Source organism: Scaptodrosophila lebanonensis, unplaced genomic scaffold (genome assembly GCF_003285725.1).
Source record: "Scaptodrosophila lebanonensis strain 11010-0011.00,11010-0021.00 unplaced genomic scaffold, SlebRS2 tig00001412-arrow-pilon, whole genome shotgun sequence".
Taxonomy (NCBI): domain Eukaryota; kingdom Metazoa; phylum Arthropoda; class Insecta; order Diptera; family Drosophilidae; genus Scaptodrosophila; species Scaptodrosophila lebanonensis.
The window spans coordinates 2,225,061-2,241,697 of record NW_022060739.1 but is presented as its reverse complement, the minus strand read 5'-3'; the positions used below and the strand labels follow the sequence as shown (position 1 = coordinate 2,241,697).

Genomic DNA, 16,637 nt, shown 5'->3' with positions numbered 1-16,637 from the left:
TCTCGAGTAATAATTTAAGCACAAGACCGGCCTTTTTTAAACATTTTTTTACTTTATTGCCATTTCAATTCAAGAATGCCTCGCTTTAGATTTTCGGAAGCTTGCCAAAGGTTTTTTGCTTTAAACACTTGATCTTTGTTAACCACATCAATAAATTGTTCTAGGCCGCCCCCCACACCAAAATAATGTGATTTGGCTGCAACTAAAACAACGCCCCCTAGTGCTAGACGTTTTTTCAGGGTGTCTAATAGCTTTTGTTGATTTTCTATATTATAAATTGTTTCCGAGGTCAGTATGATGTTGTATTTTTCCATCTTGTCCGTGAGCTCTGCGAAATGTGCCCAATCGCCAGCATAGAAATTGGTTTGAGTCTTTAACTGCTTCAATTTCTCTGCGTTTGTAGTCTGTTCCAAATTCAAAAGAACATTTGGTAAAGTGATTTGTTCTAAAACATCCTTATTCTGTAATTCAATGTCGTTATATTTTCAATTTTGTTATGTAGGTTAAAATGTCATTAATAAATTACTCACATAATCCTGAAAGTCAACTATTTTGGCACCACTTTTCAGCGCATATATTCCCAATAAGCCAGCACCACATCCCAAATCTAGAACACGTTTATCTGCCCAGTAATTGCTGTCAATGTTTTCTGACAGGTAGAGCAGCAAGTCATCAGTGCACTCCCAAATTTTTGCACCTCCTTTAATAATTTAGTATTTTATGTTTGGAAGGAAGGATACTTTGTCGCATACTGACCTTCATAAACTCCTGTTATTAGATCAGAGTGGCTTTCCTCAGACTTCTTTATATCGCGACTATCCACATCGCTATGAGTCTTAATATCCTCAAGCAAAAAGCCGGCTATTAAATGTCGCAATTCTAGAGTTCCCACTTTCCGTTCTTTTAAATTAAGTTCGAACAGGTCCAAGTTATTAAATAACGCTTCAGTAGGAATTACTTTCTCGGCTAGATACCACTTTATACAATTTTCATCATTATCTGAATTTGTTATTTCTGAATCATCACTTTTTATCTTTTTCAAAGGACTTGGACCTAACTCCTCAACGGACGATTCGGCTACTTCGAAATTGAATTTAAACATTTCGAAGCGATGTGAGACGCCCTGTGGACCAACGATGGTTGTAGTGCCTGTTGATTAAATATTTTATTTAAAAGCTATTACATACCATTCGAATTTACAAATAAAGTAATATTTTACGTTGTTCCTGCAAGGTATTTTGTTAGGTACCGGTACCGCTCACTAAACCACGTGTTACGAAAGCAGAAGTTAATCTATCATCGAAGAACCTGAAAACGATTTAATTATTCATAGTTTAGGCAATTGCTAAAAGCATTTATGTTGTATTTACCACTTTTTACATTGATAAAAATAATTTTATTTATTGTTTACCATTCCACGCTACTCCACTTTGTTGTTATTTATGGAGACGACAATAAATTATCGATAATTTGCTTTAACTATGCATACCTGGACCGCAATATCGCATGGCCACCCTAATTGTTTTTCGCCGAGTCTGTTTTCTGTGCTGTTTTGGAAAGAAATTTGTTAATTTATGGCCGATCAATTTATCTCAGATGTAAGTGCGTTTTTAAAAGTTTCAAATAGAGTGAGAAACATAAATATTTGCAATAGGGTCAAGGACAACCTCCACCACTGATGTCCATACGCTTTGATCAGCCTGTAGACGGTGTTGCCGCCTCTGGTGAATTTGCTGCGAATGGTGGACCTAATGGAACTGGCGGGGTGGAAAGTGGTGGGACTGGTGATGAGAAAAACACCACTGAGCTTGTGCTGCCAAAAGCTTTAGAAGATGTGCTGGCACTCAAGGATCAACGCGTTGCCGAACTTGATGATGTTGGCAGCATAGGAGATTTGCAAGCAGGTACTGGTGCGCTGCACGATGGTGACTTTGCTGACGTAGGGGAGGACAGTGAAGACGATGGAGAACATACTTTGAACGGTGGAGGGGCAGAGAAATCAGGCAAACAAAGCAAGGCAGAGAAAAACAAAAAGAAGAAACGTCGAAAGAAGCTAAATAAAAAATTGCGGCATCAACTTGAGAACGAACGGCAACAAGCACGTGCGTTGGAAAATGGAGCAAGTGCCGAGCAGGAAGCGACGGAGCAACCAGAAAACGAAGCTGAGGTCAAAAATGCAGCAGATGGTGATGACGCTGAACAGCCAGTTGCAAAAGAAAAGAAGGACAAACACAAAGATAAACGTGGCAGAAAGAAAAAAGAACGTGAGGACAAGACCAAGCAATCAGACAATAAGGAGGACGATGTTACCATTGAGTAAGTGCAACTGATAGCCTTAAAGTGTTAATTATTTATTAAACATGTTGACCACCATGCAGATATGTGCCCGAAAAAATAACCATTGCCGATTTGGCACCTATGTACCGACAATTTTATCGTGTGTTCGAGATTTTCAAGCTGGAGAATAAACCGAAGCCTGTGGAAAAAGATAAAGCAGCACTAGATGCTGAAACAGCCGCCAAGGACAAGAAGATGATAGACAAAATGAACGACGATGATGATGACGATAATGAAGATGACGAGGAACATAAAGAGGACAAAGAGAAACTGTCCAAACGCAAACTTAAGAAGCTAACGCGTCTCAGTGTTGCAGAACTGAAGCAGCTGGTCTCACGGCCTGATGTTGTCGAAATGCACGATGTTACTGCACGAGATCCCAAATTGTTGGTGCAACTGAAAGCTTATCGCAATACAGTGCAAGTACCACGTCATTGGTGCTTCAAACGCAAGTATCTGCAAGGCAAACGGGGCATAGAGAAGCCGCCCTTCGATCTTCCCGCCTTTATCAAGAAAACTGGCATCATGGAAATGCGCGAGTCGTTGCAGGAGCGCGATGATGCCAAAACGCTCAAGGCGAAAATGCGAGAACGTGTGCGTCCTAAGATGGGAAAAATCGACATTGATTATCAGAAACTCCATGATGCATTCTTTAAGTGGCAGACCAAACCTCGCATGACCATTCATGGCGATCTCTACTATGAAGGCAAGGAATTCGAAACGCGTCTAAAGGAGAAAAAACCAGGAGATTTGTCCGAAGAGTTGCGCATTGCTTTGGGTATGCCTGTGGGTCCCAATTCTCATAAAATACCGCCGCCATGGCTTATTGCACAGCAGCGTTATGGACCGCCGCCATCTTATCCGAATCTTAAAATTCCGGGCTTGAATGCACCAATTCCAGAGGGAACATCCTTCGGTTATCACGCCGGCGGTTGGGGCAAACCGCCGGTGGATGAGAATGGCAAACCCTTATACGGCGATGTATTCGGCACGAGTATACTGGACTTGGACGTAAGTATATGATGAAAATGTGCTAAGATTTAAGATCTTTTAATAAATATTCATACAGAACGCCATTGATGAGAACGACATTGAACGCAATCAATGGGGTGAGCTGGAATCCGAGTCTGAGGAATCTTCGGAGGAGGAGGAAGATGATGGAGAAGATTTAGGCAATCAGCAGGATGAAACTGGATTGGTAACGCCGGTCGAGGGTCTAGTTACACCTTCAGGCTTAACAAGCGTACCAGCCGGTATGGAAACGCCCGAGAATATTGAGTTGCGCAAGAAGAAAATCGAGGCCGAAATGGAAGAGTAAGTGATCAGTAGAAAAAGGAAACGCCGTTCATAATTAATCGTTCAAATTGTTCTCCCTTCGTATTTTCTAAGCAATGAAACTCCTGTGCTCTACCAAGTATTGCCCGAGAAGCGCACAGACCGTATAGGAGCTTCAATGATGGCCTCCACACATGTGTATGACATCGGAGGCGGGGCCAATAAACAGCCACCCACGCGCTCCACCACAGATCGTGAGGGCATTGTGGAGTTAGCCTTAGATCCGAGCGAATTGGACATGGATAATGATGCTATGGCCCAACGTTACGAACAACAAATGCGTGAGCAACAAAACCATTTGCAGAAAGAGGATCTATCAGATATGTTGGCTGAACATGTGGCGCGCCAAAAATCGAAACGCAAGCGACAGCAAACAGATCCAGCCAAGACCACAAAGAAATACAAAGAGTTCAAATTCTAGTGCTGCCTGAAGGGCAGGTACGGCAACTTTCCCTATGCGTTTCCGTCTTTGGCATTCAATAGAGGATTTAGTATAAAGGAAAAAGTCTTAATTCAAATTTTATTAAAAACAACATATAAAGAATTGTAGTTGTTTTAATGCGAAATCCAGTTAAATATTCCCACTTAATACACAACATGGTATGAGATGTTCTTGGTCTAGCAATAGGGATAATTAAAGAAATCTGTAAGGGAAGTACTGAGAATTCTACCCTTTCGCATTGTACCCATATTTAGTACAGGATATTAAGATTAAGAAGAGGAGCAAAATTGTTCACTTTATGCTTGATGGAATTAGAGATAGATTTATTAAGATGTATAAGTACGTGTTCCCATCATTTTTTAGACTTCTGCAAATATATTCAAGCTACTAGATGATTGTAATGTCTCATTCCTTTAAATATGAAGATTCACCATAAAAAATACAACGAAATTTTTCATAGACGCAAAGTCTTTACCATTATTTAGTTGTTAGCTGATAATCTTAAAAATGTTACATATAAACTTAGCTCATTTAAAACTTACAGTTCTTGCTGTATGGTGTTGGGCGTATTTGTTTTGTGTGTGTGCAAGGTTTTCTCAGTGCTGTAGTCCAAAACAGTTGAAGTGCGCCTACTAATAAAACGTTAAAACAGACATGGGACTTAAATAAACAAAAACATGCGGTAATAATTCACATAGTTCCCCTGATCAGGTTCTACTTCGCTAAAAATGTGCTTGGAAAGCAAACCAAGTAATCATGGAATACCGCTTACTTTGTTTGCCAGTGTTTGTGGGTGACGGCTCTGCTGCTGATGCTGTCTGATTGACGAATACTAGAGGATACTGCTTGCTTACGATATTGACTACAGCTGACTAATGCTAACTGCTGCGATTTTGCGCTTGCTTGTCATTCATCCAGTTGTTCGTTAAGCTGCGCCAAAAGCGCGGCCCGTTTCGATTCGAGCTCAGCGTCGCTTAGAGCCAGCTCCTCATTTCGCGAAACGGGCGATTCTAGCGATTGAGTGGGACTGAGCGGCGTAGTTGACCGATTGTGCCGATGCCGTTTGCCTTCTTTATCCTTCTTTGCACGCTTCTCCTTTTTCTTCTTTTTGGCTGGTGAGTGGGAGTTGGAATCAGTTTGCAGGAGTGCAGCGCTGGGCGTATTATTTCCAAGTTCCGATTCACAGGAGGACTATAATGAGAGGGAATGATAAGATGTAAATGATAATGATGATTATATCCATTTACATTTATACGAAGCCAAATTCAGGAATCCGATTTTAGATTATTCATTAGGGTACGAATATTTATTGAATGGGAAAAAGTGCGCAAACATTTCAGCAAATGTTTTTCTTTCTTTTTCGCAGTCAAGCCAGAGAGGATATTTCGCCCTACTCTGATTCTGGAATTTGGATTTGTATAATGTTTAGCATGTGGATTCTTACAGCACGTGGGGAACGTAATTTATTTTTGCGTTTCTTTTTCTTCTTGAGCAGTTTTTCGCTTTCAATGCTGCCAATAGAGCTCAATGATTGCTGCGGAATGGAGATAGTAAAAATAATTGTTTAAAAATTACTTGTTAAGTATTAGAAAGTTAGTTGTACGCACCGATCGTGATTTGGAACGGCGACGTTTTGCTTTTTCAACTTCTACAAGCTCATTTTCAATGTCTGATCTGGAGCAGGAGCGAAGACGCTTTTTATGTTTTTTATTCTTTTTGGATTTACGCGACCGCGAGTGGTGATGGCTACAAGCATCCTCACTCTCCTTTATAAAGTCTTCCCAGATCTTCTCGACGCCGATTTCTTTTTCATATAATGCGAATGCCTCCAAGTGTTCCACCAGTTTTTTGGCGCTCTCGTAAGGTTCGCTGACGGAAACGTTCGCCTCAAGCCATTCGTTTTTGATTTCATTTTCTAGTTTGCGCAGTCGTCGCACCTCCTCTTTCATGCGCTCCTTCTCAATGGCTTCCGCCTGTCGAAGATTTTAAGTGGGTTTAAAATGAATTTACTTTTGGTACTGCTCGCAATTATGTACTTACCTTCTCCAGCAATGAATTGTACGTCAGCTTTACGTTGCCCGCATCCAGGCTAGCAGAGCGTTTATCTTCACACACAACCGTCGCAAAGTCCTCGAAGGAAGTTTTGGCCTGAACCACAAACTGCTTCTCTTTGAGAATCTCGCGTATAATTTTCTTTTCGTCGTGAAAACGTGCCTTCAGATTTTCTACGTAGAACTTGAACAGATCCAGTGGCGTCGAGCCATTTTGTCCAAGCATGGCTGAGAAACGCAAATCAGCAGATATAATTGGGTACAGTTCCACCCACAAGGACATGGAAGTGAGCTTGCCTTCTTCATGCAGCGAGTCAAGCAGAGCCAAGAAGGAATCGCGATTTTTGCGTTGTTGCCGCTTTAGTCGCTTCTTTTCACGCTCTCGTTCCTCCTCCTCTTCCTTTTCAAGAGTTCGTATGTGTTCTTCGAATACAATTAACGCATCCTCCTTGTCCATACCCAGCAGGGTAACATCGTTTTTGAAGGCGGCATTATCGAGGAGCATAACCTGCGCCTCAGACCAAGTTGTACCATGCATAATGGATGTCATTGACTCCAAAAGTTCACCTAGCACTTTCATATTTCGTTTTTTCAAAATACGCGCTTCCTCTTTTTCCCGTTTGGCCAAATTAAATATACAATCCTCGTAAATGTCACGTCGATCCTGCTCTGGGACAGTAGTCCAAATTCGATTAGTCGCAAATACCTCCTCGCAACGAAAATATTTCATTTGGGAGTTCATCTTATCGCTGGACATGAGAAATTGCTCCAAATCCTCCTTGGCTTTCTTGGCACGAAGACGCGACTCTTCGCGCTCATCCTTGAGCTTTTGTGTTTTGTATGCATTAAATGTTTGTTTCCGCTCATTGAGGTTCTTAAACGCTGTGTAGCGTGGATCTTTCGATATGATTTTAACGCATTGGTCCCAGTTGGCATTCGATGGCACATTCCGTTCGCGCAGCAGATCTTTGAAGGCTTCGATAGCCTCGCGTTTATCTTTAAATACAATTGATCCGGCATCTGGCGATTTGTTGTCTTCTTTTTTAGCTACCAATAAAAAAAAGGAGTGAATAATGGCCCAAAACATGTTATCCAAGTTTTCTTACAATTTTGTTGCGGTACCTCAATAGCGGCTAACGTTGCAGCCATGGCTTGATCCAGCGCTGAGGATGAATTTTCATTGCTGCTCGGCGTCAGAGGCGAGTGTATTTCAGGTGTGGCTATTCTAGGGGCTGCAGGCAGCGCGGCGGGTAGGATATTGGCTAAAGCTGCATGGGGCACCATACCCGCTAAGCTAGATGAGGTCATAGCGGCCACAGCTTTCGCAGCTGCAGCAGCTCTGAAAAATAAAAAAAAAACATGATTGTCTCATTAATATCCGATTAAGCTTCATTTCTTAAACTGTATGAACTTACTCCTCTGCCTTGGCCTTTGCCTTCATATCCACATACTCTGGTGGTGGCTCCCAGCATGTTTCCTTGGTGGTTACATTATGATAATATACCTTGCCCGTATCCGAGCGATATTCCTTCCATGGACACTGATTGTGCAGCAGCTCGGCGGGCGTCATTAATGCTTCGGGTTTTTCCCACGAACTTTGCTTTGTATTTTGATTGTAGTAATATGGTCGTCCATCCGGCGCCTTGTGCTCCGTCCATTCAGTGGATGGGGGAATACCACCAAAAGCAACCGCCAATTCGGGTGGTGGTGGTGCGTGTCCATGTGCAAACGGCGGCGGCACGTTGAATTGCATTTGCGGGGGCACAATTGCCGGCGGGTAGCCCGCTGTCGCATTTCCAGCGGCGCTAGGAGGAACATTCATTTCACTATTTTGCTATATATTTATTGATTAAACGTTGGTACGAGTACCGGTCGATGCAGTGTATCAGCCAACTCGATGCTTCTGTGCGATTTTAAGCGAAAACTTTACAATTTTCTCTTCCACTTCTCCGATTTGGCATTCACAGACACCTTTCTAGGTTCATTTATAAAAATGGTTCATTTAACCACTAGTGACTCGTGAACAAAATCGTGGATTTTAATTCTATTTGAAGAACTTTTTTGTTTTTAATAAATCACTTCATTTATATTTATTATGCGTTTAGGAAAACTCTTTAAATAATTTTTGAACAAAAGTACAACGGAACAAAATAGAAACAGAAATATTATATTTTGTTTCGCAGTTTGAACTTGCGCCAAAAAGGCAAAGAAGTCACAGCTGTGATAAATTAACAAAAGTAACAGGTACAGTGCCATTATCCACGTGATACATCTTTTTTTTAAAGCTGCGATGCTTTAAATGATAAATTGATTTGCTATTAGTGTTTTATTTCAATTTAAATTGCTTAAAACATACTTAATTAAAATTTGCCTTTTGTAAGCACTTTTGAATTGAACAGTTTTAATACCTGAACCGCCCTATGATTAACTTGATTTATACCAGGGCTGCTTCGCTCGACTCGTTCACACACAAGAACCAATGCAACGCATTGATACGGGGCTAAAACATGTATTTGCAGCAATCAAGTTGCTCATACAGAATAAATAATTAATTTTAAAAATGACTACACAGACTGCTTGATTGGGGAAATACTTAAAATGTCGTTGTTAATGGACAATAGTCTTGCAAATTGTCGTATGATGCAGCAATGAGCTTAATCTGTGTATTTAGTTCGCTTCGAATAGATGTAAACAAACGGCACCCTTCGTGAACCCCGTATCGCCGTGCTCAACTTGTTTTGTTGTTGTTGCATTTGGCAATCATAAATTACAAGCCCTTGGAAGAGCACAATTTTAAATAAAAAGTACTCAATGCTCTTGCCTCATTAATCACGTGGTAAGTTCATAATACTAATCAATTGATAAAGTTTAATTTTATTGCCATTTACGCAGTCAAAAGCTCAATTATGTTGCTGCGGTTGTCCCTATTGTTTGCACGGTCTCTGCACAATGGTCGCTTGCGATTGATGTTCCTGACCCTCATCGTCATGCTCATTTGTGGATTAACCATTACATATTATCAGCGCACGGATCTGAAAATGTGTTTCATGGAGCTAGACGCGCAACCTCATAGTGAGAATGAAGGTGAGGCGGAGAGCCTGGGAGATATTCTGCTTACAGAGCCAATGCCGACACCTGGTAAAAGCATATTTTTCCATGAGACCAGTTGCCATCAGCTGGAGCTTGAGAAGGGCAAGTGGCAGATGGGAAAATTAAAGTTGACGCCGAGACAGGCGTGCGCAATTGAGTCAGCTGCCCTGCACAATCCCAATTTCCAAGTGTTTGTTCTCTTTGCGAGCCCAACATACTTGGTGTGGAAAAATCACAGCGTAATGCCTCTAATAGACGCTATTCTTAGCTATAAAAATGTAAATATACGCCGAGTGAATCTCTGGAGCTATGCGGCAGGCACGCCCATCGATGAGTGGGTCAAAGATGGCCAACTGTTTCGCTCAAGGTGAGTAGCTAAAGGTCAAGAAGGACGAATCGAAACTTATCCATAAATTTTCTCAGTTATGTGATCTCGCACATATCCGATTTTCTGCGCTACTTAACGCTTTATCGCTTCGGGGGTCTCTATCTGGACATGGATGTTGTAGTGCTGCGCAGCATGGAAGATGTTCCACCGAACTACACGGGCGCTGAGTCAACCACTAGCTTGGCTGCTGGCGTTATGAATCTCGCACCTGATGGCTTTGGTCATGAAATTGCAGATCTTTGTTTACGCAATTTTCAAAAGCATTTCGATGGCAGCGATTGGGGAAACAATGGTCCAGGTGTTATCACTCGTGTGGCCGAGAAAATTTGTGGCACCAAGGTCATATCTTTAATGGTCGAGGATCATAAGCGTTGCCTTGGCTTCAAGGTGTTCGAGCGAAATGCGTTCTATGCTGTGCCCTGGAGGGAGTGGCGTGTTTTCTTTGAACCAACATACTTGGATCAAACAATGGCACGCACCAAGGACTCATATGTGGCGCATGTGTGGAATAAACACTCCAAAGACCTCCTCATTAAGGTGGGCTCAAAAGCAGCCTATGCCAAATATGCGGAACAAAATTGTCCCAAAGTTTTTGCGGCAACTGGTGAGTACTTCTAGACTCTAAAAAAGCGTCGAAAACGACCTTCGGATGAATCTCTCCTTATCTCGCAGTTCTGCAAATCTTTTCATCTACAAACATATTGATTTATATTTATATTTATATATATTTTGTAAATTTTTAATTTAAACCAAAGATATCATTTTAGTATTAAAAACAATATTGTGCCGCCTGCTATTAAATTTCACCTTTTGTGCCCTCGCAAGCAAAGTCCACGAACAATTGTCATTAGTCATTGCTTTAAAGAAGGTCCGTTCATTCGTTCTTAAATACTTCGTGCAGTTTTTATTTGTTGTGTACTTTATTATTAGGAGAGGTAAAAATTTGCTTTTTTAGTTTTTTATTTAACTGCGTAATACTCAACAAGAAATTTTTAAACTTTTTTTTTATTATTTATACTAAAGAGTCCACTTTCGATTTCTTATGAAATTTTATACGTAAAAATGACTTACGTGAGTGCCTTTTTCTTATATCTTGGCCATGTACCAAATTGTCTGTAATCCACCGTAGAACTGGACTTTGCTAAATTGGATTTTAAGGCACATTTGTTACAATTGGTTGAATGAATGAACACATTCAAATAAGCCAAAAGAGTACAGTTCTTCTACTTTTTAATAACAATTTAAAATATTCGGCTTGGCTATCTGTAGGCACATTCTCTTTTGGTAGCTTGTACTTTAGTCTAGTATTGCATTCCAAATTGTAAATGTAAAAGGCTTTGATAAAAAAAAAAAAAAAGTATACGCACAATTATTTGCGCAGATTTAGTACGTAAGTATTTTTAAGAAACTCACATGACAGTTGAAACTGTCGGTACAAAATCGAACTTTAAATCACGAATCCCGGGCTCAAATGGCCAGAAAAGCGATGAAAATAATTATAGATCCCACTGTATCGGTTATATAATAAACACAAATAATGTAGAATTATATGTAATTTTTGTTGCCTATACGATATGTAATGTTTTACTACATCCTTAGACTAGGTTGTTTTTCTAGCGATGTAAATCTTTTACAAATAACAGGCAATATGTATCCATTTACATACTGTATGAGAAAAAATAAAAGAAATCAATTCGACATTCAGTTGTGTTTTATTCAATAAATACATATTCAATAAATAAATATTGTGGATTTATCCAGCCAGTCTAGGTAACAGGAATTAAATTGTTTGCCGGTTTTTATATCCGTTTAATTGCCATTAAGTCTTTCATTTCGTGTGACAATAAATGTGAGATAAAACGACAGTTTCCTGCTGGATCGGATCAAATTGAAACTATAAAGACTGTTGACAAGCCCCTGTACACAGTGTTCGAAAGAGTTGGTGGTTAGATGATTTTGAATATTGTGGCACGACAAGTAAAAAGTGGACAAATGCCACGGATTTCGAGAGCAAGCGCTTTAAGTTAACAAAGCCAATCCGGGGGAACAGCCACATTGATAATATATTATAAAAAGCAATCTTTTTATTTCAAAGAGAGTGACCTGTAAACTGTTCGGCCAAATCTATTGCACATCAATAACAGATGTGGGAATACCACTGATACCATCCATAATTTAATCATATAAGCACACACTGACTGACATTCCTCCAATAAATCTAGTTTGGGCATTTCCTAAAACGAAATAAAGATGATACCAGAGCACTTCACATGCACTGGACTTGCGCGTAACGTAGACAAGCGCCAATATTGTCCTCTGGACTGCCCTTGCCCTCGGCATCGTTACCAAAATGAACGCCTATGTAAAAGGGCGTGACGGTTGACTCGATGCGACAGGGCCATACACCTGAGGAGCAAAACTGTGCGCCACAATGCACGGGTTCGCAGCCAGGCAATGGTCCCAGGCCCGTACCAATGAAATCCTCGATTATGCACGGCATGGTAATGCGATCTCTGCAGGTGCTAAAGAACTGCCGGGACTGACGGCGGCGCCGATGTCGTAGCCGCAAGTCAAAGGCACTGCGCAGAAAGCCTAGCAAATCGAATCCTCCACTGCCACCACCTGCACCGCCGACTGGGCGCGGACGTCGTGAGACGCCCGGTGGAGCAGCTGTTGTGGGAGACGCTCCGCCAAATAGATTAAACCCACCATCATTTCCATCATCGCCGGAGCCCTCCACATCGTCGTTTACTGGTGAGGATGAAGGCGTATCGGTAGTGGATGCTGCTGTACTGCTTTCCTCCTCCATGGCAGCCACGGTGCTGGATCGTTGTGGTGCCGCTGTGGTAACGTTCATTGTCGTTGCGCTGCTGCTGCTACTACTGGCATCGGAGCTTGCCATTGTTGGCATCGCAGTGGAGGCAGAGGAGCTGCTGTCGCTTGTCAACTGGATGGTGCTTGTGGACATAGTGGTTCCTGTAGTGCTTGCTGCATCGTCAGCCTGCACAGAAGCAGGTGTAGTGGCCATGTCGCTATTGACGACTCCATTCATGGCAGGCATACCATTTGGTCCGCCAGCAGCCGCGCCCCCTTGTCCTCCGCCATTCATAATTGCGCCAGCAGTTGGACTTGCAGCTGCACCCATTCTCACTGCACCGCCTCCGCCTATGCGGAATGATTGCTCGTCGCACGGCTGATACATTATAGAACACATATCCGTCTCCTGGCGCACACAGATGCGATAATGTTGATTGGCCAGATGCCGTCCGTTGTCGGCAAAATTAAACGTTTGCATAATACCCTCCACACCGGTGTGATATTGAAGACATCCAGCCGGCGCTCGCTGGCTGAAGGGGATCTGCGCCACACGTATCTCCCATAGGCGTATCGGCAAAAAGCGATTCGAAAAGTTTAGATTTATGTCGATTAACTGATCCGCCGCGCTGCTATTGCCATTGGTTAGATTTCCATATAGTTGTGCATAGCTGAGAGGGCGAAGACTGCCATAAAGCTGTGATTGACGCGGCAGGGCACGACTCCCAACATCATAGTACACTGTAAGCAAACCAGAATGGCAATTAAACAATGTAAACAAAATGTCCATTGAGTACAACTTACAATGTTGTCCACTATTTTGGCCACACAGCGAAAACGATCCGCTGGGTCCACCGCTAATATTGAAGACATCACCATCGCATACGCCCGTCCGTCGATTTGGCTGACCCAGCGAGAAGTGATAAAAGTCTATCCGCAACTGGCTTATGTCCTCACTCATCATTTTCACCTTCAGGCTGCAGCCGGTGAAGTTGCTGGGCATGAAGCTGGGAAAGTTTGGCGACACAATGTACGTTATGTTGTTGGTAATGGTCTCGTTGCAATTGGCAACAAACACGCAGCAGACACCAAAGCCCATCGCGCATTCACCTTTTGCCGTGCCGCCTTTCTGTCTGCACTCGTAGGCGTTGAAACAGTTGCCCAGACGACGCCCATCGTCGGACAAACACTCGCCATCCACGGGAACCGGAAACAAGTGGATCACTGCTAAGAAACAAATTTTTGTAGCCCACTTGGGATTTGTCAGAAAATCTATAGTATTTTGTACAGTGGGCCCCTTCACCTTCTGATCATTGATAGTTTAACTGAAGGCCTCTCTTTTTCTAATAAATAAATAATACTGTACGCATAAAAAAGTGGAATCGCTAAAGTAGGGTGTCCAGACATTGAGATAGATATTCTGTACATATATGAAGACTATTTGCAGCAATTTAAAAAATTAAAAACAATTTGTTGATCGATTAAGCCGCCTTCACGCAAAGGGTGTATAACCACTAACAGAAGGAGTTTGCCAAACTTTTATTACAACATTCTAATCCCAAACAAAATAATGTTGTGCATTTTCTTCATAAATATATTTCATTTCCACAATTATTTCACTGAATCCAATTAATTAATTTTAAAAATAAATTGTTGTGCCATCACTTAGGTACTTGGTATGAGAATCGCAGAGGAGGGCGCGCTATTATTCCACAAAATAATCAAAAGCAATACATGCTATACTTCAATTTCACGTTAATAGAATACGGTTTTTGGAGCTCTTCTCCCTGGCTATTTTAAGCAAAAATTTGCCATTTTAAGCAATAACATTATTCAACTAAAAACACTGCTCTCCAAGCTGTTCATACCCAGCAGCAAAAGCTGATTAATCATATACATACATAAAATATATGTGTATAATTTTTCGTTTCTCATACGATGTACTTTATCGAAGCAACATTTAGAAAATAACAAATAAAATATAAATCTACCTTATCCATGGTTAGCAATCAATTTGAAAAAGGCGACCTATGTTTTTTACGCGCTCTTCTTTAAAGTAATACTTCTACCAAATTGATATTCAAAAATATTATGATATTTTCATAGTAAATTAGTGGATATTAAAACTATTTCGATTTCAAACTGAACCTATTTTTGATTATTCTGAACAATATCGTATACTGTTAATTTCAATATTACTTTAGATATTAATGCGTATGACCACTATCTGTCCATTATTATTGAAAAGCCAATTGGTGAAACTATAGGTTAGTTTTTTGCGACATGATCGCCATGGAATCAATTTTTATTTGTGATATTATTAATTCTCGCGATATTCAAAGTTGTTACTGTCAGGGTTTCTAACTAACTGAAAGAATCTATCTATAATTCAATACAAGTTTTTCATATTGTTTTATGTGCTGACTAAATCCTGATAAATGAGTTTTGGTTTCTCAAATTCTGTAAAGTAATCGATTTTACCTTTACCACGCCTAGTACTTCTGCTGCTCATGGTTGGTATGGTCGTTTGATTCTGCCAGCCAATGCTTTGGGCCAACTTGGCGCTGTATTCATTCTCCTGTAGATCGTTCAGATTGTTTAAAAGCAAGTCATCATCGTTAGTTTCGAACGGCTCATTTAGCTCTGAGACAGATGCTGTCTCTGCTCGCTGAGCAACTTCCGTATCGCTTGTCAACGCTTTCAAATCGGCGCTCCAAATATCATAATGATGCATGGGTGGCCAGGCTGCCGTTTCAGTCGATGGCGCTGCCGCAGTCAGCTGTGCGAGGTGCGCTGTCAATATGCAAATGACGAGGAGTAGCAGCTGCAGGTTCCAGCAGCCAAAACAACACCAATGGCAAGAACAACAAGAACAACTGGCCGAGGAGGCACCAAAAGCAACAATAACTTTCTTTTTCGCCGCACCACAAGTCCGACTTTGAGTTCGAGTACGAGTCCGACTGGGACTTGGATGTCGCTGTATTCGTAATAAGCTCGCGGTTTTATTGCACTTGATGGCTTTGGGGTTTGTGTTGTGCGACAGCATTTTTATGGCTTCCAACCATGCCATGTGCATACACACGCACACAAACACACATACACATATATACACTCACACACCAAGCACACACACACACACACTAACTGCCGCGCTCCTTTCTGGCAAAATGTCCGTTCAAGTTTTTAACTGCTTTTTAGCGTTTGCGTGCGTTTCGTTGGGCTGTTGAATGAAAAATGCGCGCCTGTCTGCCGTGGCGGCCAGTTGCCAGTGCTACTTGGATGCTGTTGCGAGCATGTGTGTGTGCGTCTGTGTGTGTGTGAGCGATCTTGTTGGTCTTGCCTGCTTTGCTTTGCTAGTTGTACTGTTATTGTCGTCGCTGTCTCTAATCTGTGATTATTTATTTGCGGCGCGAGTTTTAAATTTTGTTGTTATTTTCGTTGTGTGCTCGTTTGGCAATGTTGCTCCACTTCTTTTCTTCTACCCTTCTACACACTTTTTGGCCACACTCACAACTGGGCCAACACAATCATGCATTGGAGTCTAAAGCTATGGTCAGACATGACAAGGATTTGCACACAAACTCTTGAAAGTAATTCTCGAATAAACTATATAAGTATATTTATGTACAGAATTGGCTGAAAGCTAAGCTGAAATTACAATACATTCATAACATAAGCTCTGCTCTAATTTCTTCATAATTGTATGCTAATTATTACAAAATGCTTGCGGTCTGCTACTTACAGCGGCATGTTAATTAACATAAGTATGTTAGTGGGCTCGCTGCTGCAGTGTGCAGCTGACCTTTAAATGGTCTGCTCTCCTCATTCTTTTCACACGCTCTGCTCTGGATCGCTTATCAGGATGCCACAAACCTTGCATATTTAATGGCAGTAAATTAACTCACATGTTCACACCTTGCCGCACAGCAACAATAAAAGCAACATGCCTGATCCAAAAGAAGCGGACAATACGCGAATTAACGGAAATTGGGTTGCTCTTTTGGGTGCATTATTTCTGCTGCATCATCATCATCATCATCATCGTCGGCGCGATCATCGTCATTATCAACATCATTGCCATTCACAGGCATGTGAATGCTTCTTGTGAATGAATGTGATACGGGCAGCGCAAATCGGCAAAGAAAATCAGGTTAAACAGCTTTGTGGTAATTTTCGTTTG

General features: G+C 41.5%; 5 protein-coding genes across 7 annotated transcripts; 2 read left to right on the top strand and 3 right to left on the bottom strand.

Moving 5' to 3' along the window:
* Nucleotides 1–31: 31 nt before the first annotated feature.
* LOC115631024 (histidine protein methyltransferase 1 homolog) lies at nucleotides 32–1,551 on the bottom strand. 2 transcript variants are annotated; one of them, XM_030527639.1, is made up of 5 exons: nucleotides 1,490–1,551; nucleotides 1,188–1,308; nucleotides 757–1,123; nucleotides 531–700; nucleotides 32–461 (listed from the first exon to the last, which is right to left on the bottom strand). In XM_030527639.1, the coding sequence occupies exons 2-5, from the start codon at nucleotides 1,188–1,190 to the stop codon at nucleotides 54–56; spliced, it is 948 nt and encodes a 315-aa protein (XP_030383499.1). In that variant the 5' UTR covers nucleotides 1,191–1,308; nucleotides 1,490–1,551; the 3' UTR covers nucleotides 32–53. The 2 variants fall into 2 exon arrangements, with proteins under 2 accessions (XP_030383499.1, XP_030383501.1); XM_030527641.1 differs by lacking the exon at nucleotides 1,490–1,551 and adding an exon at nucleotides 1,371–1,412 and having other exon boundaries at nucleotides 757–1,149; nucleotides 1,220–1,308.
* On the top strand, nucleotides 1,467–4,216 carry LOC115631023 (splicing factor 3B subunit 2). The gene is made up of 5 exons (XM_030527638.1): nucleotides 1,467–1,598; nucleotides 1,655–2,316; nucleotides 2,379–3,348; nucleotides 3,407–3,651; nucleotides 3,727–4,216. The coding sequence occupies exons 1-5, from the start codon at nucleotides 1,575–1,577 to the stop codon at nucleotides 4,091–4,093; spliced, it is 2,268 nt and encodes a 755-aa protein (XP_030383498.1). The 5' UTR covers nucleotides 1,467–1,574; the 3' UTR covers nucleotides 4,094–4,216.
* Nucleotides 4,217–4,483: 267 nt separating this feature from the next.
* Nucleotides 4,484–8,215, bottom strand: LOC115631022 (pre-mRNA-processing factor 40 homolog A). Of its 2 annotated transcripts, XM_030527637.1 has the most exons (7): nucleotides 8,035–8,215; nucleotides 7,581–7,970; nucleotides 7,272–7,504; nucleotides 6,155–7,212; nucleotides 5,722–6,087; nucleotides 5,559–5,648; nucleotides 4,484–5,305 (listed from the first exon to the last, which is right to left on the bottom strand). In XM_030527637.1, the coding sequence occupies exons 2-7, from the start codon at nucleotides 7,916–7,918 to the stop codon at nucleotides 5,021–5,023; spliced, it is 2,370 nt and encodes a 789-aa protein (XP_030383497.1). In that variant the 5' UTR covers nucleotides 7,919–7,970; nucleotides 8,035–8,215; the 3' UTR covers nucleotides 4,484–5,020. The 2 variants fall into 2 exon arrangements, with proteins under 2 accessions (XP_030383497.1, XP_030383496.1); XM_030527636.1 differs by having other exon boundaries at nucleotides 7,581–8,215.
* Nucleotides 8,216–8,720: 505 nt separating this feature from the next.
* LOC115631511 (lactosylceramide 4-alpha-galactosyltransferase) lies at nucleotides 8,721–11,274 on the top strand. Its single transcript, XM_030528276.1, has 3 exons — nucleotides 8,721–9,001; nucleotides 9,058–9,622; nucleotides 9,679–11,274. Exons 2-3 carry the CDS (start codon nucleotides 9,072–9,074, stop codon nucleotides 10,259–10,261), a joined length of 1,134 nt encoding a protein of 377 aa, XP_030384136.1. The 5' UTR covers nucleotides 8,721–9,001; nucleotides 9,058–9,071; the 3' UTR covers nucleotides 10,262–11,274.
* Nucleotides 11,275–11,909: 635 nt separating this feature from the next.
* On the bottom strand, nucleotides 11,910–16,337 carry LOC115631218. Its single transcript, XM_030527924.1, has 4 exons — nucleotides 16,331–16,337; nucleotides 14,939–15,250; nucleotides 13,262–13,681; nucleotides 11,910–13,198 (listed from the first exon to the last, which is right to left on the bottom strand). Exons 1-4 carry the CDS (start codon nucleotides 16,335–16,337, stop codon nucleotides 11,910–11,912), a joined length of 2,028 nt encoding a protein of 675 aa, XP_030383784.1.
* Nucleotides 16,338–16,637: the final 300 nt, after the last annotated feature.

What these genes read in the sequence shown, in the direction of transcription:
- LOC115631218 (XM_030527924.1), bottom strand. An exon ending in AAGTACTAGGCGTGGTAAAG is followed by an intron (nt 13,682 to 14,938) that starts GTAAAATCGATT and finishes GTTTCTTAGCAG; the next exon opens with TGATCCACTTGTTTCCGGTT. An exon ending in CCAAAATAGTGGACAACATT is followed by an intron (nt 13,199 to 13,261) that starts GTAAGTTGTACT and finishes GTTTGCTTACAG; the next exon opens with TGTACTATGATGTTGGGAGT.
- LOC115631023 (XM_030527638.1), top strand. Translation starts at nt 1,575, where the DNA reads ATGGCCGATCAATTTATCTCAGAT. An exon ending in GAGGACGATGTTACCATTGA is followed by an intron (nt 2,317 to 2,378) that starts GTAAGTGCAACT and finishes ACCACCATGCAG; the next exon opens with ATATGTGCCCGAAAAAATAA. An exon ending in ATCGAGGCCGAAATGGAAGA is followed by an intron (nt 3,652 to 3,726) that starts GTAAGTGATCAG and finishes GTATTTTCTAAG; the next exon opens with CAATGAAACTCCTGTGCTCT.
- LOC115631022 (XM_030527636.1), bottom strand. Translation starts at nt 7,987, where the DNA reads ATGAATGTTCCTCCTAGCGCCGCTGGAAATGCGACAGCGGGCTACCCG. An exon ending in GCCGTTCCAAATCACGATCG is followed by an intron (nt 5,649 to 5,721) that starts GTGCGTACAACT and finishes TCCATTCCGCAG; the next exon opens with CAATCATTGAGCTCTATTGG. An exon ending in AATTACGTTCCCCACGTGCT is followed by an intron (nt 5,306 to 5,558) that starts GTAAGAATCCAC and finishes CTCTCATTATAG; the next exon opens with TCCTCCTGTGAATCGGAACT.
- LOC115631024 (XM_030527639.1), bottom strand. An exon ending in AATAACAGGAGTTTATGAAG is followed by an intron (nt 701 to 756) that starts GTCAGTATGCGA and finishes AAATTATTAAAG; the next exon opens with GAGGTGCAAAAATTTGGGAG. An exon ending in TAGTTGACTTTCAGGATTAT is followed by an intron (nt 462 to 530) that starts GTGAGTAATTTA and finishes ATTGAATTACAG; the next exon opens with AATAAGGATGTTTTAGAACA.
- LOC115631511 (XM_030528276.1), top strand. Translation starts at nt 9,072, where the DNA reads ATGTTGCTGCGGTTGTCCCTATTGTTTGCACGGTCTCTGCACAATGGT. An exon ending in GGCCAACTGTTTCGCTCAAG is followed by an intron (nt 9,623 to 9,678) that starts GTGAGTAGCTAA and finishes AAATTTTCTCAG; the next exon opens with TTATGTGATCTCGCACATAT.